This window comes from Erithacus rubecula (assembly GCF_903797595.1).
Source record: "Erithacus rubecula genome assembly, chromosome: 1".
In the NCBI taxonomy this organism is placed as follows: Eukaryota; Metazoa; Chordata; class Aves; order Passeriformes; family Muscicapidae; genus Erithacus; species Erithacus rubecula.
Genome location: NC_136658.1, coordinates 46,623,085 through 46,650,839, shown reverse-complemented (window position 1 = coordinate 46,650,839; position 27,755 = coordinate 46,623,085). Strand labels below are relative to the sequence as shown.

Below are 27,755 nucleotides of genomic sequence, written 5' to 3'. Positions count from 1 at the left end.
ATAAGTGATTGTGAGCTTGGGAAAGTTACATACTGGCCTGAACATGTTATAATTATGAAACAACTGTTAATGTTTTTCATGGTGTGGGTAGTAATGGGCTTGTTAAAACATCCGGGAGCTAGACTAGCCAAAAGCTGTGGAAACAAAAGTATGTAACAGTGGCAGCATGGTTGTTGGATGATCTGGCATGGGGGTGAGAACTTCAGAGCTTGGAAGATGATGAACCTTTAAGGCCTGAAAAGAATAGCAAATCTTCATCTTGGGGCTTGTGCAGCAGCAAACACAATTTACGGTTATGAGCCGAGAAAAGCTTTTGTGGAAGATTGTCTTGGCATGGCCTCTGAAGTAACACACTTGGAAAAATAACGGGCTTGAAGGTACACTAATTCAAAGGCAAGGATGCCAACAATTCAGGACTGATAGGCTTGTCCTTATATACTGGTGTCGAAGTAATTAACTTGAAGTGAAGCAATATTAGAAAATTGTGTAAACCAGAGTGTGCCTAGAATTGTGGCTTTACAGGTTTTTTTTAGAAGTTTTATTTTCCTTAAGGCTCTTGCTTAATTAAGGTCCCCCTTCTTTTCTAAATGCATAATTATATTTAGGCCATATAGTTGGGTATTTGGTTTCTGTCAACTAGGAGCTGTGTCATTTCAACCAGTGACTGCTACAGACAGTGGAAGGAGGAGTGAACAAAAACCAGAAACAAGCTTAAACTGTCTTTGTAATGACGAGACTGGCATGTGACACCTTTTCAGCCTAATTAGTAGAAATGATATAAAAAAGTTATTCCAAAGCAGTATGTAATTTAATTTTTTATTGCGCTAGACTTGAGTCTAGTCTGTCTTTAGACAGAGACTAGAAATTGAAAAATTAAAATGACTGTCAAATATTCTTATAATCTTGATATTGAAAGTCTTGTCTCACACTGCGACCACAGCTGATTAATAAAACAGCTTTTATGTGCCAAGAACTAGATTGATGGTGAACTTGAGTCGTGACACTTTTCAATACCAGGTATTTGGAAGTAAGCCTAAAAATCTTTAGGTACCTAGAATGCTGAAATTTAGATTCAGGAACAGTTTGTATGATTATGTTGATAAGGTTTTTAGACCAGATTCCCAGCAAAAAAAGCCTCTTCAAAAAAGTTGCTAGCTCCTGCGATATTCTTGAAGTATTTGTGCCTCTGATAATTGAGCTTGTTTAAGGATGTTTAAGATCTGTCTGAGTCAGGTGTGCCTATGCACTGGGCAGTGGTATTCAGCAGATTTGCCTGAATTTACTGTGTAAGCTAGCTGCAGCTCTCACCTGGAGGGATTTCTTATCACTTAATTTCCATATGGTGTTATCACATGGTAGTATTTTTAAACTGGTCGTGTGATGCCAGCTCAACCTGACTTGGAAAAAGTAAATTTGGTCAAGGGCACCTTGAGTTTCTCTGGAGTATACAGTGAACTATGTGTTCTAGTCTGTCAATAGCAGTTACTGTTGGGGTTTTGCAGTGTTCCTTCCTCTCCTCTGGTACCTGTGTTCCCCTCTGCAAATTAGCTAATGACTGTGAGGCTAGTAAACTGTTTAGTTTGTGGTGGCAATACCTTCTCTTCCCCTAGTTCCTATGAAAGCAAGCTGTTTGGTGTAGTGGAGGAAGAATAGCTGCCAAGTGTCTTTGGGTATTGTTCGATAAACCTGATATGGTATGACTGCAGACTGCCCTGAAGGAGATAGGATAGGGAACCAGCAGGACTGTGTCCTTCATTTGGAGCGTGGGAGGCAGAGTATTCAATTGCTGTATTAAACTTGTGACATGTCCTGGAGCTGCATCCCTGTGGTCTGAGCTGTGGAAAGCAGTGGAGTAAGTGCTTTCACCCAAGACCAAGTCACCCACAGTCCCTTTCAGTGGCAGTCTGTATTTATAACCAGGCAGGTGCAGTTGCAAGCACCGGTGTGTTTAATAGGCCCATGACTGCAATAGTCCTCATTCCCAGCAATGAGATTTTTATGATGAGCAACTGTGCTGCACCACCACTCTTCTGAATGGGAAAGGGTGTAAGGCTTATTGACTTACAACAGCTTGTTATCCCCTTCTTACAGGCATAATATAGAAGTGTTAAAGGTACATTTCCAGCATTAGTGTATTCCAATGATAAAGGTGACAGCATCAGGATAGTAGTAAGTTTGATTTGCTATTCTGTTGCATTGCAGATGCTACTTAGTATTGAGTGTGTAACAATGCCTTGATGGCCCTGCAGGATTTTGCCAGGCTCCTCAGGTGAGGCTCAGATAGAAGGGGCAAGGCAGGTACAATTCAACAGGTGTGCCTGTTCAGGGTCAAATGGTTGGTCTTTTATCCTTCATGACCTAGGTATGGTGGAGCCTCTCTTCCTTATGCTTGGAATGTCTTTTAAAGGGTTCCCATAATTGATTAGTATGGTGTTCCAGATTATCTATACTGGTTAGGGGCAGTGACCACAGCATTGTACCTGTATACTGCCAGCATATACCTGTGCTGCTTCCAGGCAATATAAAACCTACTGCACCTCTTCCTTGTGCTTGACTGACTCCTAGAGCTGCTGTAGGTTCTAGTTGGCAAGGAGATCCAAAGAATGCTGGTGTGGCTAGTCAAAGCCTGGTTCTTCTGAACCTATGTATGTTCTAGGTAGATCTAGTATAGCATGCTGTTTGTTATATCATAATTTAAGTCAGGAGAACTCTCTTAAAAATAGGTGATATCAGAATTATGAACACATGGATAAACCATGGTTTTAGTGGAAGTGGAGGAGAAAAGATTGCATGTTTCTGGAGAGAGAAAAACTTGTATTCTGTTTCTCTCAGGATTCTTATTGTTCTTTTCTCTTTAGACTTTTGAAAAACTCCTTATTGCCAACAGAGGAGAGATTGCATGCCGAGTAAGTATGTAACATTTTAATTTTTTTATATTTAATTCTAAAACCGTTGGTATGTAAATATTGATAGTTTGTCACTTCTTATGTACTAGGTCATCAAAACATGTAAGAAGATGGGAATTAAAACAGTTGCCATACACAGTGATGTTGATGCCAATGCTGTGAGTATTATTTAATTCAAGTGGTTGATGAGGTTTTAGTAATTCAGCAACATTTGCAGCTGTTATGCAGTCTTGTTAATTATTGTTGTAGGCATGTTGGCAATTCTGGAGTATCTTTGTATGTCCTTTTCCTCTATATGCTTGAAGTGAGTGGTGATACTGAGGTGGAGGAAGGATTGGACAAGTATTTAGTATGTTTTTTCTGTGAACTCTGTGTTTTGCTTGTGTAAATGCTGCCTTCCACTTGTTGTGGGGATTAGGCTAGATACACATAGGTACATGTGGGCAACAAGTGTGAGAGTGGCAGTGAAACCTAAATTTTGTTTTGCTAACATGCACAAAAAGGCAATAAAGAGTGCATCCTAGAAGTATAGATCTTAGTGTGAATTTTTCCCCATCTGGTAAATCTTTTTCATTACTTCTCACTTTCCAGAGACATGTCCACTTCTACCTGGTATGCTAAAGAGGCTTAATGGAGCTGTTCCATTTGATGAGGATATTGATGTGCCTTCAATATAGAGCAGCATAGCAGAAAGGTGGCAAAATGTAAGGTACCTGCCTTGCCCATTTTCAGGTTTTGTAGTTTATCATTCATGGCAGCAGAAGCAGGGTAATTTATTGTGTGGTGTAACAGCAAATGTAGTCATACGTGTGTATTCTTGTTGACTAGAGAGTGCACAGTATTATTCCTTGCCTGCAAGACCTGCTGCAGGAGAAATGACTGAGGGTGCCCTCATGTCCCAGGAAAGTTTGTTGATATATGGGAGGGAATTAAACCCCTGTATTATGATTTAGTAAGAAGTCACTCAGACAAGCTAACAGGAAAAAAAAAACCCTGCCTATTTTATGGAGGACAGACTTATGAATATAGGTGGCAAATTACTCAACATTAGAAAACCAGACATGGTTGATGAAATCTGGAAGTACTTGAACTTTGGTGTTTTCAGTGTTAAATGAAAGGTGAGAACTGTTGGGAGTTTTGTACTTTGACACTGCTTTAGTCTGAGTCCTCTTGTGGTTCTATTGCTACATGACCAGCTCAGCCTGTATGAATAGGCTGTAGATTGAGCAAAGGACTGAAATGGGACTTTCTGAAATGCTCTACTGATGGATTTTTATGGCAACTTTGAGGTGAATGGAAACTACACTTGGTCTGGATTTCTACTGGTAGCCATAACTGGTAATGTAGTAGCTTGTGGGTGCTCAATGGGCTGTGAAATGCATTCATAATAGGTGGATGTCAGACATCATGATAAATTCTAATTCTTTTGGAAGCCAAGGGTTATGTGAATATGAAAACAAACTGCTCTGTATGATCTATCATTCCTCTAGTAAAACTGAAACATGCTGATGGGTACTTGAATTCTATCTTATGTATATAGTATCTGCTGTTAGGATAAATGGATTCACTGTTTAGCAGCACTGCATAGCCTTGTTCACTGGCATGAATTCATCCTCAAAATAGACTTAAAAAGCTGTTTAAAAAAACCCCCAACATGTTCTTTCACCAGTCCATAATAGAATTGAGAAAATGAATTGGTCTTCTCAATGATGTCTGTTTATGGTGTAGATTCTGCTATGAGCTGGGGACTGTGACAAAATCTGAAAGCAGTAAGTAAAAACCAAGATTGAAGAACATAATGAGTAAGAATGGCATGAAAAAGTATAACTCGTGACCTTGGGTGAGGGTATGTACAAATAGTGCATTATAAAGAGGATATTGAAAATATGTCTATACTGCTTTGATCTACAGTGCTGTCTTAGATTTAAAATACAAATAGGGTCTTTAATTTGTAATAGTCCCAAGAGAAAGAAAATCCAAGCTGGTATCTCAGCAATGCATTCATGTACTCATGGCAATTCATAAAGATAACATTGATTTTGTTAGAGGGGATGCTGACATTGAGTTTATGGACAAGAGATGAGGCTCTAACAAATGCTGTAAGGGTGATCCAGTGTCTGCTTAGCTCTTTGGAGCCTTACCTAAGGACTGACCAAACTTATCCATATGAGGTTAAGCATTAGCTGTGTGCATTGAAGCAGCTCCAGGTATTTAAATGAAAATGAGTGGAAGGCTATTTGAAAAACTGTTCTGTGTACTTAAGGTTGCATGAAGTCTAAGCTAGTTTTTTGGGTCTAATTATACATGTTGTTTGTGTCTACCATAAGTCCTTCAGTCACTACCTTGTGTGTTTACACTGAGAAATAGTTTAGTTAATGTTGTCTGTTTTAATGACTAGGGTGCTTCCACTTATTCATTGTGGGAATGACCTGGCCTGTTGCAGTAGTGTGTGTGATTGCCCTTTTGGATGACCTTGATAGATGAGTCCGCAGGCCAAATTCTTTGACTCTGTTACTTACCATAAAGTCAGCAACAAGAGTTGTCCATCATCCTGTCTGATGTTAAGTCAACATCCTTCTTAGTTGTACAAGTCATAGCAAAATCTCAAATGCTCTGAAGTCATCCTCAGGAGCTGATGCAGCCTGCCAAAGGAAGCTCTGTCTTCATGGAGCTAGGAAAAACATGTTTGCTTAGTGATGAGATGCTGCAAGAGAATTGTTAATATTATTTTGATTTTTTTTTTTTTTTTTTTTTTGTGGTTGACAGGATCTCACTCCTTTACAACTTGTATTGCACAAGCAAGGAGTATGATAGGCAGCTACCCTGATGATGATGGCCATTAAACCAAACACAGAAATAAATGTAAAGACATGAACTAGTTGCCCATCCCAAAACTGTTTATCTTTACTAAAAATAGTGGGACCTGGTTTTAAGTGACCAGAGTAGATAGGGATATCTTACAAAAATATTTTTTATTAATGTGTTTGGAAATAGCGCTAAGTACAGTTGATAAATTTTCTGTTTAGAACTTGGAGTAACCTTTGAGATGTAGTAAGAGCCTCTTATTGCATTATCTGCCATCTATGTAGCTACTTACTGAAAAGCAGGTAGCCTGATACTCTTAGTATGAATTAGTTGTAACCAATATACCTATAAAGGAGGGCAGTCCAGGTGGTCTGTTACATCTCTCCAGTTTTGTCATACTGTTTGAAAACACAACTGAAATTGAACAGAAGCAAAGTTCCTTCAGTGTGCTCACTAACTATATAAGACAAGAAAGAAAACAGGTATCACAAGGTATTTAGCAATTCAGACTCTTCAGTGAGAGCTTCTAAGTAATTCCTTATCTAGTGATATACATAAATGATTCAAGTAGGCATTTTTACTAATGTTTGTGTAGGAATTGTATACATAGTCTTAAAATAATGATCTTTGAATAAAAGTATTGTAAGACTTGCAAATGAGTTATCTTGTCCTAGAGCTTTATTTTCGATTCCTTTTGGTTGAATATTCAACTTTTCTAGTTTTTTTTTAAATTTTCAGATTACTGAAATCCTTGCAGAATTGACAGTGCTGAATAGAGGTGGTGGGAATAGACAAAATGCATATAAACTTTCCATGAAGCATTTTTTTTCTTGTTCTGCACACTTGGTTTCTGTGAAGCACCATGGTAAATGTCTTGAGTACGCTGTTAGAGCAATATCAATCTGGACATACCAGTAATGGATAAAACTAGTAACTAGACTATAAGAACACAAAGGAATTGTTATTTCAAGGAATTTGAACTTTGCTGTTATGAGGAGGAAGCAGCAGAGAGGACTGTTATAAACTGGGAATGTGGCAAAAATGGAACAATATGACAAGAACCACATAAGCTTACCTGAAGAGGGGAAAATATAAAGAACAAAATACTCTTTTGTGCTGTTAATGTAAAAAATGACCAAAGATCTGCAAGATTTTTATAGATGAACATTGAGGTAATAGAGAAGAGAACATTAACAACTTAAAAGGAGATGAGTGACTTCAGAGACTTTTGGATGCTTCTGTATTAATGTAAATTTATAGACAACTGCAAATGGTATTAAATGGGATTGAATTGCATTTAGTTTTGTGGAGTGGAAGGGTGTGTGAGCTGGTGGGAAAAGCAGCCTGACAAAATGGCTGCTGAGACCCCCATAGAGCATTACAGTTGCTCATGTGGTACTGAATAAAATAGGTCATAATGGATGCTTTCAGGTTTTGGAAAATAGTGGCTAATACTCCTTGATTGCATCTGTTATTTTGGGGAAAGCAGAGAAAAAAAAGTTGTATACTGTTAAATGCTGAGGTTTTGTTGGCATTTTTTAACTTCAGTGTTCAACTTTCAAAACACAGATTCTTTACACTTGAATAGGTGAAGTGGGGAAGGACCAGTTAAATTCTGATTTATTAAAAAAACTAAAACATCCGGTGGAATTATTTTTGATATGAGAAAACAAGCAAAGAAGTTTCATCAGAAAAAGAGTAATCGTATGTACTTTTCCCCCTGAACTGATTGGAATAGAGGGTTAAGATGAAAGAGCCTCCTCAACCATAAATGTAACACTGATGGTGCAAACATTGTCAGGGAAAGCTAGAGAACTATTGTAATGCCTAACATAATCAGCTAAAAGTATGATAAATGAAGAACAAGCTTTCACTAATTGGATCTGAACAAAAGAAGGTATAGCATAAAGCAGTGAATGAGATATAATTTTACTTGGCATTTTTTAACACAGCAGGGATTCTATAGCCATATGAAGCAATGAACTATAAATGACTGAAAAAATCCCATGGGAAAGTAATGTAAACTACTAAAACTTAACAGAGTAGTGGGCAGTGAAGTTATACTTCTTTTATATAAGGTTTTTCCTATCAGTCACTTAAGACTTCAGGTGTTATTGTATTAAATTGCCTGTTCTAAATCTTGTTCTACCACATAATATAAAATGAAAAATAATGCAAATGTTTTTATTTATGTAAAAGTAGTTGCACAGAATTGAGCTGTTCTTCAGAAATTGTAGTCTTTTGAGTGACAGAAAATTGAAAAAATAAATTAACTAGAAATGGAAGATCTGTATTACTTTCCTAACTTTTTTTAAAGCTTGGGATCTGAGACAGTATTTCAGAAGGATGTTGGAGAAAAGTCTACTTTGGGGAAACTGCAAAGTTGATTAGGGTTATGTTTCTATAGCATGTCTTTACATGAACTGAATGAATTTGAGTAAAATGAGTTTTTTTCTAAAACTATAAAAACTTAGAATTTTGCTGAAGACTTCTCTATAGCTTAATGGGATGCTGTCAGGTTCTTTTGTTCTTAAGAAATCTAGCTGGCAAAAATAAGTATTGGGGGGCAATTTGGCATTTAAGTTTTAGTCTTAAAAAAAAAATTAGTTTGGATAGTGGAAGTTTATCTAAAACTGAGGAGTTTTACTTGTAGCTAACTTAGAGGTTTTAACATTTGTCCAAACTCTTTTACTTTTCTTTGCAGCTTTGTCTTTTGAAATGTACAAAGCTTTCTTCCATCATCTGCTGCGAAACTAGAAATTCAGTAATTTTGACAGCTCATTGTCTCCCAATGGCATTTCAGGAATTTGTACTTGGAAAACTTGGAGAGATCTGTTTTGAGTAACTATATGAAAAAGAAACTATTATTTTAATGCTTTTTAAAAATGTGATTCCTGGACTGTTGTCCAGAGTGTATAGTGTGGGCTCTGCCTCCATGTACTGTCTGGAGAAATTCACTCTTCCTAAGTGGTGGTGTTTGCAAAGCTTCCAGAGCAGGAGTTGGCCAGATCATACCAAGAAATGTTAGGGTCAGATTTGTGCTGCTCTTCTGCTCTTCCTTCAATGTGTTTACCTCTTGTTTCAAAAGCAAGACAGCATGTTGCTCATCTCTTCATGGGAGGGAATGGAGATGTTACTATCCTGTCCCCATGCTTTATTGAGTGAACTCCTGGACGGTTTTGTAAGGCATGAGAAATGCAGGTGGTGGTAATCTCATGAAGGGCAATACCTCTATGAAAGGAGTGTGCTTTTGTTCAGAGTTGTAGCTTGCTTGCCAAGTAATTTGCTTTTTAAAATTTTTTTTTGATAAGTTTATCATTGCTTTGAAACTGAGTGGGTTGCTGGAGGAAGTAATTAATTTTTCATTGGCTGTAATGGAAAATGGAAGCTTGATCTGCAGTTTTTAAAGTTGGAGGGAGTCATCAGAGCTCTAGAATCCTAAAGTTTCAGTCTTTTAGTGTGTTTTAATCAGTGATAGGATTATATGACATGCATATATGACCTCTGAAATGAATTAGACTCCTGTTTGATGGTTAAGCTGAAATGTCACTTTTATTGTATTCTTGTTGAATCTTAGTAGCAGAGGAAGGATGTAGAATAAAGTGCTTTATGCATCACACTGCAGCCATGTTGAGGATACTGCCTTGGAGGTGGAAAGTATATGTTGTAAAGAAGGAATTGATACTGGATCTTTGACCTTTGTGGGAATGGTTATTTAATTACCAAGCTGATTTATTGGCAGGATCAATGCATGGATTAAAAATAATTTCCTGTCACAAAGCTCATTCAGGGAAAAGTGGCTGTCGTCAGAGGTGCTGAACTACCCTTGGGAGAGGAAAATGTGGGAGCCCAGTCAGCAAAGTTAATTGCAGCTTAAGGGTGCAGGTCCTCAGTGCTGTGGAGAGTCAAGTGGTGGTTCTGTGGTGCCAAACCTGTCTACATCAGTAGGTAGTGGGGAGTAGCAGGAGTGTGTCTGTGGTTCATACTGAAGACATGATGTTCTTCCTTTCTGCCTTTCAGCATCTCTGTGTGCTTGGTTCTAGTCTGGTGCTGAGGGCTTAGTGTCTGCTTTTGGTGGTTTGCTCTGCCTGGTCATTTCCTAGTTCACATGCTTTGAGACAGCTGAGTATTAGAGGAAATGTGTTTTATGTGGGGTTGATAGAGAGATTTACTTAAAAAAAAAAACCAAAAAAAACCTCAAAAACCAGTGCTGATTTGAACTTTAAATACTGATGTGTACTGAAGTCACTCTGTTTGCTTTCTTGGGACTGCCTTCCTGGAGCTCTAGCACTTCTTTGATCTGCTTTTCCATGCCCTGAATACACCAGACACTTTATTGATTAAGTGAAAACTTTTTCTACTGACTATTTTATATTAAAATATTTAGTTGGAATCTGTGACAGATGCTGTAGCCATGTATAGAAACAAACTGAGTTGGGGTAGGTTAGTAAAGTGACTTTTGCTGCCTTGGCTGGGCTCTGATGCTGTACCCAGAGCTGTAGGGTTTGGAGACATGTACAGGCATCTCAGTGATCAGGTCTTAAGTTTTAGGCTGAGCAGGGCTGAAGTCATTAGGCTTCACTTGTTCTAGAGATTTGCCTCTCTTGGGCAGCAGCGACAGAGAGCAGGCAGCTCCTTCCTCTGAAGCTACTGGTACGTGTGGAGGACACTGCAATCAGCAGTTCTGGATCAATATCTCCTGCTGAAATAATTCTGGCTCAGACAATATCCTTATGGTGGGTTTCCCCAAGAAACCAAGTTTGTGTAAATCTATTATAGCCTATTTGCTTTGTGCTGATCTCTAGATCTTTCCAGAGGCAGTGGAAAGTTCTGTATGCAGTAATTTTAATGCAATTGAATATTGTCACTGTGACCAAAAAAAGATAGTTTTACCATCTGCCTCTTTAAGAAAGTGGCACGATTTCCTGCTGCCTTACCTCCTTGGATACAGAACATAAGGTCCCTTGGATTCTTCTTTTGAGGGTTTGAGAATTTCTTGTCTTTTTCCTGACTTCATCCTTCACCCATGTCCTCAGCAGCAACTACTTCATTGTGCAGATTCATTGCTCCTGTAGTTCTTAATGTTTAGTTGTGCTATTTGTTATCAGCTGTGGTTGTGGTTATTCAAGGTTTTTGGGCGCTGTTAATGAACAATACTATTTGGTAATGCTATCTCTGATTTCTTGTCTGTGTGGGTGTAAATGCTGGTGAACAGGCCACAGGCTGAATTTTTTAGTTGGATGAGCTCTTGGCAAAGAGGGAACTAAGGCAGGTTTTCTGTGTGTAATGTTCAAAAATACTTAGAAAATTACTTTTATAACTGATGTAAGCTGTGCTGTCTACGAAGAGTAGTTATTGTCCTTTCTATCTTTTGTGTACCTACTACACATGCAGCCTTTTGTTAAATTGATTCAGGCTGCTTATCTGTAGGAGAACAGTGGGGGAAAGAAATGTGGATCAGCAAGCTGATGTGTCTCTTTGCATAGGTTAATGAATGCTAGAGCTGATGGCATCAGGACACATGGTTGGGGACAAGGAGAATGAATACCTGATTAACCTTTTAAGAGGCAGTGTAGATTTAGTGTCGAGTTAATGCCATCACACATCTGAATAGTGGAGGATGTGGAGAAAAGGGAGCAGGGAAGGAAATATGTATCAGAGATACAGGCTCACACTATGTGAAGAGCTGGATTGGTGAGCAGAGCCATCTTAAAAGATCCTAGTAAGAAGCATTGTGTTTAATACCAGATACTTTCCTTGACTGTTAGCTATGTTGCTCAACAAGCAGCTGCCAGGCACTTGTGGAGTCTGGGATTCCATAGTGAGATCCTGGTGCCATCTTTGTAGGGAGGAGTGTTAAACAAGAAACTGAATTGCTTATGAGGTATCTGAGAGATTGAAAAACTCAAGATGGGAGACAGGAAATGACACAATTTGTGAAGTATAATGTATAGATGCATATGTCCTTTTATGGGTGTTGTGGTTTTAGATTGTATTCTTTTAACTTGTTCACAAAAAGCATCTGTCACTTGTTTACTTTCAACAAGGAAACACTATATAAAGCATGAGTATGAGATACTATTTTTCTTATTACTGCTTAATTGTATGTAGGCAGCAACTAGCATCCTTCCATAGGTGTCTGAAACCAGCCACCCCCCCAAACCCTTCATGTATCTTGTTTATTACACAGGAAGAATGATAATCAGTGTTTGACTAGTTGGTGCAGGCTAAGAGGCATGCTGAGTGGTGACTTGGGTTTGTAGAAATGTATTATAGCATGTATTCTGCTTAGATACAGTACCTCCTGGTTTCTGTCTGTCTTGCTGTGCTAATTGGGCAGTGCTTCATGTTTCATTCCTCGACTTTAATTGGATATATAACATTGAATGAGTTCTCAGTCCCTTTGTAGCTGGTGTTTAATAGTCACCTCACCTGTTGCCTGGTAATGCTACTGGCCTTGTAAAGTAGGCTGCTGACAGTTCTGAAAGTGAAATTGTTTTTAATGTGGGTTTAGCTGTTGAAGAATTTGTGACAATGTATCATCTCCCTTGTCAGCTTTTTGTAGCAAAGGAGCATCCCAGGAAGTGTATCTCATAGATTGATCTCTTGTAATTTTGTTTGGATGAGGACCCTGCATCAAACTGGTATTCTATGCATTTAGCAACAAGCCAGAGGAGCTTGTTTTCCCTGCCCTCATTAATATCTTATTGTACTATGTTGCAAGAGTAGAAGAAAAGCATCTTTGAGTAACTGAACATTTGTGAATCCCAAGTCTTTCCAGCAGCCATAAGTTGGTATTAAAAAGTTTGTGGAAGGTGTAGGGCTATGGTCTTTCATGTCCTGGACCCTAGCAATTGCCTGGTGCTTCTCTGTGAGATTGAGAGTAGGAGCTGGTGGTCCTTATTAATGTGAGTTGTGCTCTGGTCCAGGCACTGAGTTGTAGGGGAAGGAGCTGCAGGGAGGAGATGACCCGACTTGCAGGATCAGGAAGGACAAATAGACTGACAGGCTCTCTGCAGAGAAGCTGCAGAGCCAACAGATTTGCTTGAGTAAGTGGAGGATAGAGAACTTCAGGGGAGGCTGTGACTCCTGCCACTAGCTAGGTGGTGTTGGATGCCATAGACGAGATCAGGAATAAGAAGCAGATAAAGTCAGCTGTAGAAAACTGGAGGAAATGTTGTCATTCCAAGACACTGGTACACATGTGGGACAGTGAAAGCAATTGAGGAGTCTTTTTGAATGTGTGAAGAATTATTTCTTGACACAAATGATTGAGTTAACTAGAGGAGGTGCTGTACTGAACCCCTTACGAAGAGGGAAGAAGTAATCAAGGATGTGATGCCTGGGACTACTGTGAAATGGTGTGAAATTTACTCCAAGAGGAGTAGATAAGGCAAACAGCCAAATTGCAACCCTGGACTTTGGAAATGCAATTTTTTTTGTGCAAGCCATGGATTTTCTTGCCAGGGTGTCATGAAAGGCTGTTTTGGAAATTAAAGTGACTCAGGAGAGCTCATTTATACTCAATATTGTCTTCTCCAAGCAGAGGAATTTGGGTGGAGTTCAAGTGTATGGAGCAGATGAAGGCAGGGTTAGGTTTCCTGGAGATGGTGTATGCAGGGAGCATAAGGAAACCACAGTTCTGGTGGTGTTGACTACATATTGAAGGATGTGAAGGGATGTAAGCTTTTGTGTAAAAACTGAATTTGTGAGGTAGTCAACTTAGGTAAACTACTATGTAATTGGAAAAATTGGCCAGCTCTGAGAGGTCCTATCCAGCCATAATTGTTGTTCAGTTTTGTTTACTTTTTTTTTTTTGAAAGCTCACATAGTGGGAGAAGAACTTGCAAAGCAGAGCAGACTAAATTTGTTTCTATTATGTTAACAAATGGGCAAGTACATGATTCATCAATAGCCCTTAGTTATGCAATGTGAAAGAAAGATGCTATCTATTTGACCATTTATTCAGTAATATTTGATGAGAAAAGGAATCCTCTTCACAGATAATTTAAAAGCTTATTATGGAAGTGTGACTTTTAGTGCTTTTTTTTTTTTAATTTTTTTTTTACTTGTTTTTTTTTAAAATCGCTTGTCACCCATAGCAGAACTGTCAGGTTCAGATTTGGTTTTTCAGTGAAGAATTTAATTGGCGTAATAAAATTACCAAAATACTGATATGATTCTCAGAAGGTATAAAAGGTTATAATAAAAGTACATATAAGCCTTCACTTGTATCTTAATTTTAATAAAAATGGAGTGTAAAATTTAAAGAATAAATGTCCAGGGAAGTTTAATAATAGCTCATGTTTATGGCAAACTTTTGCTTATGATTTTGCTGATCTTGCAGTTAATGTTTTCCAGTTCTGTATATGGTGCTTTAGGCATTTGAAGGCTCTTCAGCTCAACTTTTGGGAGCTGGTTTCATGCCAACATGCACAGCTGTAATGCTTAACTGGCACTTCTGGATGATGTTGCTGGTTTAAGTATTGGAATTGTCAGTACTTTAGAAATGTTCCTGAACCCAAGAAAAAGTTAATTTGCTGACCTTGATTCAGATTTTATTTTCCTTAAAGGCCTTTCCTGAGTAGAACAAAGGTGTGTGTATTGCCTGACTAATATTTGTACTCTGGGGAGGTGAGAAACTGCTTGAAATGTGTTGGAGACTAACATGGAAAAAAAAAAAAGCTTAAAAAATCCCGGAGAGAAAGCAGGCAGCAAAAAGAAAAGCTGTGATAACAAGTTTTAGGTACTGTGACCCTTGCCTAGCATTTGGGCTTTGGCAGTCTGCTGTCTGGTGCAGGGAGGGCTTGGTGCTGGAAGCCTGCCCGGCTTGGCCTGCCTGTTGGCACTTCTACGTCACTCGTGCTGTGAGAAAGGATCCCCAGCACCTCTGAGTGTGGATGGCTTAGTGCTGCTTGCTTGTCTGCATTTAGCAGCTGCAAACCTCGTGTGTATGGGAGGGAGGGGACTGCCACAGTGAGTGGCTGTGGGGATTTGAGAACTTATTGCTGCTGTTCTTTTGTTTTCCTCTTATGCTTTCAGCAAAATTCTGCTTTGCTTGCCCCTAAATTTTAGACTAAGCTATTTGTGTTTGCTTGTATTGTTTACTTTGTTAAGCATAGCAAAACTTTTGAGAACCATGGAAACCACTATTGCATGTCTTGTACTTTTAGCTTGAGAAGCTGTGCTTTTGTGTTGGTTGTAATACTTGCTAAATTCAGGAATTGGTGATTGTCTATGCAATAATTAAATGCTGAATTCAAAGCTTTATTTTTACAAGACTAGTGCTAGTAAGGCTTTTGCTGTTGGATTTTGTAATTTTAATATTCTCATTTTAAATGCTAGCTTTCATTTGATGGTGGGTCTGTAGGTACCTTAAATAGAATCTGATCGCTGTACATATGAAGTTTTGACTAATGTGGGAGAGATTTTAGATGTATGATAGGTTTTTTGATAATAACCTGAATTTGAATGGCAAATGTTATTTTTATTTTTCTTATGATAGTTAAAATGTACTTTGTAGTCGATTTCTTTGTTGAATGTTTTGAACAGTTTCTAGTATCATTATCGAATATGGGTTGAACTGAGCCTGAAGTTTTTTCATGTGCTTCTTGTTCAGTATCTGTGGAGCTCAAAATTGGAAGACAAACTTAGACTGTGAACTCTGCAGTACTGACACTTGTTGACAACAGTTTCCCATTTACTCTACTTTTTTTTCCTTTAGAGGAAGTACTGTAACTCTGCTGCAAGTCAACTTCAATAACTTAAGAGAAAGTGTAGGGTTTTTTTTTTATCTTGATGTGTCTAACTCAGTATTCGTCTGATAATAAAGTTTGCCTTTGTGCCAGTTTTTTTTCTTTTTTTGTGCAGAGAATTTTTCAATTTAACAAAAAGTATAATGGGTATTTTCTGTCAATTAGTTCTGAAAGCTAATTTTTTTAATTAGGATGCTGAGATTCAAGAAGTGACACTGCTGTGTTAAGATTTTCTTTTTGTGAAGCTCAAACATAAAGAATCCCATCAGCTGTACTAAAGCTTAGAATTATTATTCCAATTTCTTGCCCTCAGATTTCTGAGAGTACAGCTAACAAATTAACTTTGGTCAATTCATTTTGCAGGCATGCATGACTCTGTATTCTCAGCATCAATATTCTTTCTGCAGAAGAAATTAGTTGTATGCCTTCTAGCAGTTAAGCCAACAGTAGCCTTCTCACAGTGCAAATAGACCACATGTTCTTTAAGAAACCAGAGGTGTGGTAAGTCTGGGATGAAGGTGCTGTTTCCTTTTAAGATGAAAATTTGACACTTTTTGGTATGAATTTCATAATAGAACGACACTTCTAAAATTTTTTAACTTCTTAGCTTGTTTGAAGTGATGCTTTCAATTTTTTTGGTATATATTTTTTTTTTGCAGCCCTTCTCTAAAGATAGGACGGAAAGCACTGAGGTTATGTTCGCTTTTGCTGATAATTTCGCCCTGCTTCATGTGCTAGAGTGAAGAGGTGATGCTTTATTTTCAGGCTCTCTGGTTCTTTAGAGGAAAATGCTTTGAATTCCATTGTCCTAGCATGTGGTGGTTAACATTTCTTGGACAAGTTGCTGTAAAATCTGTTGTACTTACAAGCCAAAGAGGCGAGGGGTGTGGGTTATAGATTTGAGAGAGAGAAATCTGTGTGCATATATGGAGTAGAAACTGGCTTTTTTAGAGAGTATATTGACAGGAAGCTTGTGAAGAGCTCTTGGGTTTTGAGCTTTGGTAGTGAGCCACACTTGCTTTGAAAAGTAGATTCTAAATAGTCTGTCTCAGGTATGTAGTGCATCCATACTTAAATTACTTCATTCAGGGTTTTTATGGAGCTTTGCTTTTCTGTTGTATTTGCATTTACATATATTTTAGAACACTTAGAACATTTGAAGGGGAAACCTCTGAGTTTCTCCTTGAAAAATGTTATGTTAACATTATCTGAACAGGAGCCTGTAAGTTGCTGGCTGTCCTGTGTAGCCCCACAGGGGGAGAGTGCTTTGAAATGGGACAAGGGGTTCATTGTGAGCCTGTGATCGTATTTCAAACAGTCTGGGGCAGCGGAGGTGCAGGGAAGTGCGTGTGAGGGTTGCTGCCAAGTTCAGGAGCAGTGGTGTGGGCAGGCAGTGGCTGGATGCAGAACCAGAGTGCCTGTAGCAGCAGTACCATCCACACCTGCAAGAGAGCGCCCTGCTGCTCTGGCTCCTGCTGAGTGGTTGAAGTGTCTTCAGCCACAAGAATGCTGTGGCATGGTACAATGTGTGTCTTTGTACTTTCTTTGTTCTTCTGCTGTCACTCTTTGTTTTTTTTATATAGTGTTCTCAATTTTTGGTCCTTAGTTTTGGCTGTGTTTTTTTTTTTTTTTTTTTTTCCCTCCCTGACGGCACCTAGCACAAGTAGACATGGTTGTGGAATTTCCTCAGATTTTTGCCCCATCTTCTTTCAGTACTGTTTTCTTCTTTTTTCCTTCATCTGTTGCCTAAGTGATACACCATACATTGAAGAATATGATCAACCATTGTGCAAGTTTAGTGATGGTGACAGTGATAGTGATCTTGGGCAAGAAAATGGAGTGTATTACAGACCTAGAAGATGGTGTTTGTAGTTTCCTCTCTAAAACAATTTTTAGATTCTGTGCTAGATAGCAAGCCCTGGGCTTTGCCATTAGAGATTGCTTTGGTTATATATATAATTGGACAGAGTGATGGAAGGATGATACTATTTTTGGAAATAAGGGAGGAAGTAACATTTTCTGAGAAACCAGCTACTGCTAAGTTCTTATTTTGCATCTTGACTGATAACCCCACCTGCCCCCATCAGCTATTTATTGAAGCAAGAACATTATATTGTGTCTTCTTTCTGTCATGGAAAGTGAACTTTGCATGTGTCAATGAGTTTCAAAACTCGCATTTCTTTTTTCAGACTTCTGAATATATTTGTTTCAGCAGGAAGGATCCTTAAATTTTGAAACTGAACTTTGAACTTTGAAACTTTTGGTAGGTTGATTAATGTTCTTCCTAAATTAAGGAAATTTACCTGTCCTCCCGTCCAAAGAACCTAGATTTTTTTTTTCCTCACTTGAACCCTTCAGATGAATTGCCTTGCTTTCAGCATGTCCTTTTCTGCCAGCCTATATACACATGGTAAAATAGATGAATATTTGACATTTACCGTGTTAAAACAAAAAGCCAACAAAATTCATGAAAATCTCTGAGAGCTGCATCTTATCCAGGTGGCCTGCTGTTTGAAATATGACTCCTGGTGTGTATTGTACTCTTAGCCCTAGGATTCAGTAATGAGATTGAGTGGTATCTTGCGTGAGCACTTCTGGATGATTGACAGTGAGGTGATGTGAATCATCATTTATCAGGATATTATCATGCCTACCCTTGATAATTTCTCCCTGCTGTCTGGGGAGGTGGTGAAGACAGATAGGACTTTGTGATGTCAAAGTAATTAGTGTGTGTTGGTTTCCAGCTGAACAAACTGGAAACTAATGATCAGGTAAATGAAGATGAAGTGCATTAGTGTAAGGATGAAGGTGCAAGGACCTTGGGGAAGAGCTTATCAAAATTTCATGGGGGTTATTTGAATATCTTACAATTTGTGCAGTTGCAAGCAGTATTTTTAAACTACTAAAGGATACTTCTGCAACAGTCTATTTACATGTCCTTTGTTGATATCTTTTCTAGTGAGGGTCAACACTAGGGTTAAGGACATTAGACACTCTCCTGTAAGGACTGGGAACTCCTTACAAATTTCATGAAGTCTAAATAGTCAGTTTCTAGTGAATAGCAGTAGTTTTGAGTTAAATGTTAAGAAATTTCAGTGTGAACTGAAAAGGTTAGATTTTTCCAGTGATTCTACCCATTTTAAAGTGGGGAGTTTACTATCATTTGCCTTTTTTATATTTGACTCACCACTGGATCTGTTACATTATTAAAGTATTTTACTGTTGCTTGGTACATCTGTAAATATCTTTAAAAATGTGGACTTCACTATATAATCTATGCTACTACAACAGTCTTTTAACAGGCATGGTAGTTTCTTGGTACAAGTTCTGAAAATTTTGTGGATGTGCCATTAGTGAAATATTTTTTAACCTGAAAAAACTTTATGTAGGAGTGTACAGCTATTTTCAAATAATGCTTAATGCACAAGGCTGGCTGAACATAATTGCTATACCAGCAGCAAGTGATCTGAGTTAATTTTATCACATGTGATTAGATATTACTAATTGTAATTAACTGATTGAAAAGCTATCTGTTTTACATGCTTGCTTTTCAATTATTAAAATGGTAATTTACTCATTGCCATTTATCAGTAAACTCGAATTAATATGCCAGTTTCCCAGATACCTCCAAGAATAACATACTTGTGACAACAAAGTTTTGTAATTACAGCCTCATGGCAAAATTATTCTTTTGGCTAATTTTTATGTACACTGCTTTTTTTCTTTTTATTTCAGTTGCTTCTTTGGTGGAAGTGAGTGGACTAGAATCTCTGGCAGGAATTTGTCCATATTAATATGGCTCATCAGAGACATTATATTTAATTGGAGAGCCTGCGGTATAGTCGCAGGAGGCTGGAGGGAATTATTTAGCATTAGCAATGGCTCGTCTGGGAGTTGTGCACTAATCAAGGAGCTTGTGTGTTAACTGTAGGGATGATGGGAGTTATGACGATTATGACATGTGAGCACATGTCTGAATGAGAACTGGACAGGCAATGAGTTAATCAAGAAATATATTAAATGGCTCCCATGCTGCTTCATTATTACTCTGTAGAGTGTCTGTCAGATTGTGTACTTTAACAAAAAATAACAATCCAACAAATGGGTGTTTTTGCAGGTAAAGTTAATACCAAAATTTTAAACCAAGAACCTCTTTCCTTTCTCTATTTTTGAAGTGAATGTGTACTTTTAAGTGCTGTGGTGAAAAAGAGTAGGTAAATGCTTGGCCTGCAAAATGGATTTAAACACTCCAATCTGCAGGCTTTTGTATTTTGCCAAATGCTTGTTTTCAGTAAATATGAATTATTTCCCGCTATCAACCAGATGTTATTAAAATCTTTAAGCTTTTATATAATAGCTTGCTAAAATATAAAATTTATTGTTAGCCACTTAGCTTCAAGGAAATAGAAGTGCTAGTATTTTCTGTTATCAGGATGCTCCAAACCTGGTAAAGTAAAGAACCCAAACACAGCACCCTTCAACTGTAATGCATGGACTATTTATATGCCAGATAGACACATTCTGTGCTCAGCATGGTTAGAGGCATCCATTTCCCATCCATCATGAAATTATCAGTTATGCTGGAAAAATTCATGTTTAGAGGAAATGGAATTAATAAATTGTCCACCTTCAAAATAGTTAAACTGAATTATATTGGTTGGCAGATTTATCCCAGTGCTGCTGGACAGGTGAATGTGTGCATTTTTCCTGCTATTGTAAGCACTGCCAAATTAAATACAACTTTCTACCAAACTGTAACCTTCATGTATTAGCTTAATTAAAGCAGTATCATGGCTACTACCCAAAGAGTTAACCTGTAGGAGGTTGTTATTGAAATCCATTATCTGCGGAGTCAGTATTAGTGGTCAGCAGCAGCAGAAGTAAAACTGCAAGTAAGACCCTCCCTTGGGTGCTGTGAGCTCAGCAGGTTAAACTGTCAAAGCTTCTTAAAGGATGGATAGTTAAACCCCCTGGAGTTAAAGGTAAACCAATCATTTGCTGTCAGCAGGAAATATGACTTTATTTAGCAGGTTGGAGGGGGAAAAAACCCAAACCTAAATGCTAACAGGAAAGAGGATTTAGAAGGAACTCTTCTGTAAGAGTATGTTGCTGTGCTATGTAGATTCCATGCAACCTGGAAAGATTTTTTTTAAAATTCCAGGCTTTTTTGAAATAGGAATTTGTTTATATAGATATTTACTTCAATGGCTTATAAAACTATGTGTAATGTTGGGTTAATTTATTAAACCTGTGAATATTATCTATATGAGGAATGCAAAAATTTGTGCCTCTTAAATGGAAACAGTTGTCACCTTGCAGAAATAGGTTTTCTTTCCTTTGTGGTGAAGGTGTTGCAATTATCTCTTTTACCTTATGAAATACATATTTAGCATTGACCAAGTGTGCTACATTGAAGATCTAAATATGTATTAATAGAATTTGCACATATAGGCCACAAAAATTTATGATACTGTAATTAAGCTATTGTGATAGTGGTGCTTCTCATTTTGTCTAGCTTTTACTTCAAAAGTGAAGATCTGCAGCATTTGTCTTAGCACTTCTGAAATTCTTACCTCAAGAAAGAGATTCAGGTAAGTGACAGCTTGTCATAGAAGGATAGGAAATAGATGGTGGGGGAGCATTTCACTGTCATTCTGTTCATTGGAACAAGATCTGTGCTGGGATGGGGAGAACTTTGTAGTGTCCTGTAAAGAACGTTCTTTTATATATCAAGGCCTGTTTTGTCAAAGTCATGTTTTTAGATTAAATCTGCTTGATGTGCTGAAATAATACTGTCTAAAATTAATGGGAGGAGGAGCAATGGAGGCTAAGATTCTGCTCACTGTCCTTGAGTTAACTTAGGTTGGAAAAGTGTGTATCATAGGAAATAAGCTAGGAGGTGGAAATTTTGTTAGGGAAAATACTCAGTGAACTAAAAACTCCCAAGCAAATAAAAGATCTTTCTAGAGTCACACTAAAAATTTTTGCAATTTAGGTAGCTATGGCAGAACTATGAGGGCTGTAAGGGGGGGAAAAAAAAAAGGTTGAAAATATTTTTGTCAGTTAATCTGGAAAAGGATGGGACCACAAAAAAAAAAAATCTGGTATCTGCTGCTGTGAATGAATTGTCCAGTGTTGGTAGTAATTGTGTGAAAATTGTATTTGGACAGTGCAGGTTTCTTTGTCTATTTCTGCCTGTTAGAATGTGTGCAGTCCTTACAGACTTGGTGAGCTGGCTGCTTGTCTGTGCAGTTGTGTTCAGGAGTACTTGGTGCTTTTTCTCCATTGTACTGTTTTTATAGACTTCTTGACATCTGCATCTTGAAATCTCAAAGCTGTCTTGTCTTTCAAAAGAAGAACTTTTGAGGGTAGAAAACTTAGGATGGGTTTTATATAGAGGACTATCTTCTACAAAGTTGTGCTGTAATGAATAATTAGTATATTAGCTGGCAGAGAAGTAATTTTCTTGCAAAACTAACAGTTTTATTTAAACTAAGCAAGGAATGATTTTTAAGAAATCTGAACATTCACATTAGTGGAATTTTGTAGGAAAAATGCTCTACTTTTGTAACTGTCATGTAATAACATAGTATTAAGTATGAATATTTTGAATGCCATTTAAAAGTATTTAATTTTTCATAAAAGCATAAGATTATGCTGGCAATGTATGATGTAATTTTTGTTAATTATATGTACTACTTTAGTGTTTAGCCTTAGTGGGAATAACCCCTCTCACTGGGTACCTGTAAGTGGTTAAGGGGTGTGTGCATGTACATATTTACATGCATACAAGTCCATATATATTTTCTTTTGAGCATATATATGTATTGTATAGACATGAGGAAAATCTGTGCTTTAGGAAGCCTGCTTGGAATTTTTTCATCCTTAAGATATTCTGCATTCACTCACAAACTGGGTTTTTTTCTTATATTGTCTTTGGATTATTTGACATTTTAGAACTTGTTTCATATTATGTCTAAATTCCTCTAAGTCTAAACTACTTGTGAAAGGAGTGCTTGAGCTCTCCTGCCCCCTCTCATTCATTCACTGTATGGGATCTGATGGGCTGGGAGATGGTTTAACTTGCTGGTCTGACAGAAGGTTAATTTCCCCTCCCCTTAGATTACTTTTCCACTGTGTCTGTTCAGTTCATTGATCTGTCTCAGCTGCACTGTAATTGCTGGAGCTGAGTGTGGAGGAGAGTTTAGAGGTGGGATCAACCTTTTAAGTGGCATTTTGTATATGCCTAAAGTGAGGCTTATTGTGAAGTTTAATGTAAGTCTCAATATATGGTTCATTTTGGGCCTGAAGTTACAACTGGGAAGAATGTAATGCACTGTAGGTGTGCATCTGATGTTTGAGATTTAAAAAAAAAGGTAATCTTCCAACTACTGATCCAAACTATGTTGCATTTAGTTGATGTCCACATTTCCCTTTTCACCTTTCTCTTACATACTGTTGTGTAGTTGAAATGCCAGGTACCTGTGCATTCACCTTGCTGTTATGAGCTATTCTTTTAACACTAGACTGGTTTTAGGAATCCCTGATCTTTGGATTCTGGAAGTAACTTCTGCAGTCCATCCACTGTAGGCATCTGAATGGTTGTGTACTGTGTTCATCTGTCTGAAATTGGAACTCTAGCCAAAATAGAGCTGAAAATGCTGGATTGGAGCATATTACCAGAGTCCACTATGTGTTGCTTTGTACTGTGGCTTAGTTTAACCTACTTTTTCTGTATCCCATGTGTCTTCTGGAATATCTAGCTTAAGAACTAAATCTCTACTGTGTGAAGTTCTGTAGTTAACTGATCTTCCTACCATGTGATACTGTTTCCTAGACCTGTTTAGCTACTAGTTTTCCTATCTCCTACGTGTCTTAACCCCTTTAGAAAACAAAACAAAGAAGCATGCATCAATTGCATTCCTTGGAAAGCTTGTTTTTGGGAGAGGCAGGAAAAAGAAACAGCACGAGAAAGATCTGTCCTATTGCTTTGCTAATGTGCTTAGAAGCTGAGATTCCGTTAGGGAAAGGCTGACATGTGGGTGCAGATGTGTTTGAAGTGCAGGGAGGCTACTAAAAACACTGTAGGGTATCACTATTTTGTTAACATCACACAAAACTTAATTATTTTTCTCAAACACTTAAAGTGCAGAATCACATACACTGCAAAGATGAAACCCGAGCATCCTCACAGAACATAGTGAACTGCTCTAGATAAATACGATGAGTTGCTCCACTCCACAGCAGATGGAGACTCACTCTTTGGTAAACACATTTATTTAAATGTCTTCCCAAATTGTTAGTGTGTGCTCTGAACTAAAGATCTCCTGTTTGTCCTGGAGACTTGCTCTAGATTATACATTGCAAAGTAAAAATAGTCTGCAGATATGAGTGCAGTTGCAAGCTTGCAGACTTTCTTTCAGCACCCCAGACATCAGCACAGGTTGTGTTGAGTGGCTGTGCTGCCTCCTATTTTCACTTGAGCAAAGGAACTTGGTAGCTCTCCCAAGGGAAACCCCAGTGGAAGGAGGCCAGGGGAATGCTTTTTCCTCAAGATTGGTAATGTGTTCTATTACTGATGCAATGGCTTGGAGTTAGATTGAGACATTCTGGTTTTCCCCTCCTGATTGCTCTACCTCTGTTAATCATTTAGTTCATCCAAAGGCAGATTAGTGGTGGCTTACTGACCTACTTTTTAAGTTACTCTACCAAAGAAAGACTGTTCTTGGTTGGTGTTGAGTAAAACTTGTTGGAGGTGGTGGTACAAATTAACTATTTCATTCTACTAAATCTTCCATAGCAAACGTGTGTACTAATTGGAGGGTTCAGTAAGCACTTGCAATAAAATTCTGCTAGAGTAGCCTTCTTTCTCACCATTGTTCTAGAAGGTGCTTCATTGAAGCTCTGTCCAAGAATAAGCATTATAGCAAAAGGCTTTTAGGAGCCAAGGCCTTTCTGGAACTCATCTCTAGAGTCTTATCTGTAATGTCTTCAGGACTCAGGAGGCATTTACTTGCTTGCCCCACAAGCAGAACACAGTTTGAGAGTATTGTTCTATGACCGCTTTAGCATGGTCTGGTTTTCACAGTAGGGATGATCAGGCCTCTAGGTACAATGGGGAGTCCTTTCCTTTTCATGGTGCAAGTAAAACTGTGTGTCTTTTTAGCAGCAAACAGCATTCCAGAGGTTCATTCATGGAAGAGATTTACTTTTTCTTTTTTTTAACGTTACAAAAATAAATTCGTGTATAAGTGAGAATGCAAACAGATGAAAATCTTGATGTATGTTGAAATGTGTTTTCTCTTCATGTTGGGTAATAAAGCAGTCTTCCTTTCCTGCTTCATGTTGCTTGTCTTTTAATAATTGTTCAGTTCAACCTGGATCAAATAATTTTAATTTTAGTTGAAAATGTGGATTTTTGAGGCCTTTGGTTACTGAGGCTATTTGCTGTCTTCATTTTTTTGACCAGCTGGCAAACTTGAATGGCAAGACTGGCAGGTAAAAGAAAGGGTGTTATTTTCTTAAATTTTTCTCAGCTGATGTCCATGAACCAGGGATCTAATCCTATGGATGAATGGATGGGCTGTTTTGAGGGTCATTGTAGACTTGGAGGGGAATATTAGTCATGCTCTTCACCAAAACATGTTTGAAGGCCACTGAAGAATTGTTTTACAGAGTCCTTCTATAACTCTTTGTGGGCCATCAAATTAAAATAGTTTAAAATAGGCTTGCAAAAAAATCTATTTATGTTGACTCTGCAGGTTGACCTGTTTATTTGCATGAATTTTCATTAAGCTTTTTGGAATGCTGAGTAAAATTAAATATGGGAAATATGGGATATTTATGCTATTTATTTCTTTCACAGCTCTGTTTTTTGTGTGCTTTAGACATGTTTCCCTTGTTTTAGGGTTAAATGCTGTGATGGTGTGACAGTATTTCTTTCCAGATAGCGCTTTAAGGGCTGTGTGACTACTGTCCACTATGTGCTCGTACTTATTGTATTACTGGTGTGTGTATTTTAATGTCAAGCTGCAAAAAATACTTAGGTCAGATGAAAGATGTGTTTTCAGCAGAGCAGTGAATTTGAACCTTTTTTGCATCTGTTTGATTTTTTTTTTTAATTTTTTTTTTTTTTTTTTAAACTCAAGACTGTTCAATGCCACAGGCTTTTTGTTCTGTTTTGTCTGTCCCTTTTGGCAATGGTGCTGGCAAGATTTGAGGTGGTTGGTTTTTTTTAGCTACCTTACAAAGGATTTACTCATTAGCCCTATTTTATGGGTTGAGCTAATTGTGATTTGTCTTGCTGAGCGGTATTATGCAGTTTGGGCCAATTACGGGAATCCACTTACACCAACGGATGTTGTTCCAATGTGTAATATTGATTTGAGCTATAAAAGGGGAATGACTTGTTTGATTAGGTTTCTTTGTCTGAACAGTGCTCAATCTTATCTAGTGTACCAAACAAAAGTGTTCTCTTTGCTGAGGTTGTTTTAATTGCTTCTTAGGTTTGATTAGCACTGCATATGCAGTTATAACCGTTTCTCTATAACATAAATTCTGAAACAGCACAGAAGAATTAGGGGGGAAATGCAGCCTGCAACTCAGTATAACTGTCTCTGCTGCATGAATATCAACTTGTGTTGAGACCTGGGGATGTGTGGGCTGGCCTACCCTGAAAAACTGAGACACTGGGGAATCCCAGACATTTACCTCCTCAGAGGTGGAGTAAAAGGGGAGTGTGTGTGTGTGTTTGTATATGTGTTAATTAGACATTTACACTGAAGTAAATTACATCTGTCACATGATAAGCCTCAGAAACTGCTGAAGTATATAAAATATCTGTGGAAAGTATGCAGATGATATTAAACACTCTATCAGGAAATGCATGTAGATATATTTTTCTTTGTTGATCAAGTCAGCCTTTACTTTTTGGATTAGTAAATGAGAATGATTGATTGAAACAAACGGAGGAGAAAAGCACTTTTTGTCAGGAACCAGATCCATAAGAAGGTAACAAATTTGAGCTGCTGAATAATTCTAATGGTAGAAATCTGTAAATTTTCTTGGTGTCTGTTTTATAGACTGTATATGCACTGAAAGTAAGTGGTTTAGTTCTTTGCCTTAAGATCATTTTTAATGTGTTCAAGATTCATACTGAGAACTCTTCTATGTTTAAATGTTGAGAGACATGCATATTTAAATGTACTTTGTTTATCATAAAGGTTTCAGCTGGGGACCTGCAGCAACAGAGTGACCTGCAGAAGGTTACCTTGATTCTGCTGTGTTAAACAGAGCACCTCTAGGAGACCTATTGTATATTTTAGGTAGCAAGTTATTAATTTTGATTTCTTGAAATGATAATTATTTGAGATACAAGTTTAATGATGATGAAAATTCAGTAAATTCAGAGTATGGCTATGCAAGAGAATATGCTACTGTCAAAGGAACATGTCACTGTCCAGGATAAAGGAGGGCTAATATAATCTAGGTAATTTGGGTATGTACTAGCTCTGATTCAGTGCAGCCCTTCTAAATTGGATCATCTGCAAGGCAAATACTGACTATTTTTTGTGGTGTTCATATCCAAAACTTTAGGTTATGGATGTATTTGTCTTCTGGAGTGTGATGCCTAAACCCCTAAACTTTCTTTATAAATTCTCTTGATATACAATGTAGAAGGATCTCCAAATGCAATTGCTGCTACTGTAATCTCTTAGTGCACTCTGCACCCTCAGAGCTACTGCAGCCTGTAGTGGTGCTTGAAACCAGTCCAGGCAGAAAATGACTGGCAAGTCATCCCCGATGGACTCCTTACTTTACTTGCCTATTTGCTGGAAATGTGGTGAAGGAACATGAAACTGTTCCTGTGTAAAGATCTGACAGGATTTGCTGATTTAGATGCCTTGCTGTGAAGGTGACTGCTGAAACTAAACTAGTTTTATAACCAGTGGCCACTTCTGTGCAGTTTGCTTCTGAATGAATAAGCTTGTTGGACTGACTTGAACTAGTTATTGTGTCAGTTTGTTGTCAGAAAGACTTGTGTAATAAAATAATTGTTGTACTTCAAATTATTTCCAGTTGACTTATCTAAAAATCATTGCACCATTTAATGGTATTCATTCTAATGTTGTTCTGCTAGGACTCCTTGTTAAATCCAGAGTTTTATTATTAATAGCTTATCTCTCATAGGTACAGGAGTCTTTGAGGTGGTTGACTGTGGTTTGGATTTCCAAAGGTGACTGTACTTAGTCTCTAGTTTTTTAATTAGGTTGAGGTTCTATAAAGTGAA

At 37.8% G+C, this 27,755-nt stretch overlaps 1 protein-coding gene across 1 annotated transcript in view; it reads left to right on the top strand.

Moving 5' to 3' along the window:
• PCCA (propionyl-CoA carboxylase subunit alpha) overlaps positions 1–27,755 on the top strand; it is a 265,961-nt gene that overhangs the window by 8,084 nt on the left and 230,122 nt on the right. The window contains exons 3-4 of the mRNA XM_079327423.1: positions 2,859–2,906; positions 2,996–3,064. Coding sequence (XP_079183549.1) covers positions 2,859–2,906; positions 2,996–3,064 — 117 coding nt within the window. The remainder of the gene's footprint in view (positions 1–2,858; positions 2,907–2,995; positions 3,065–27,755) is intronic.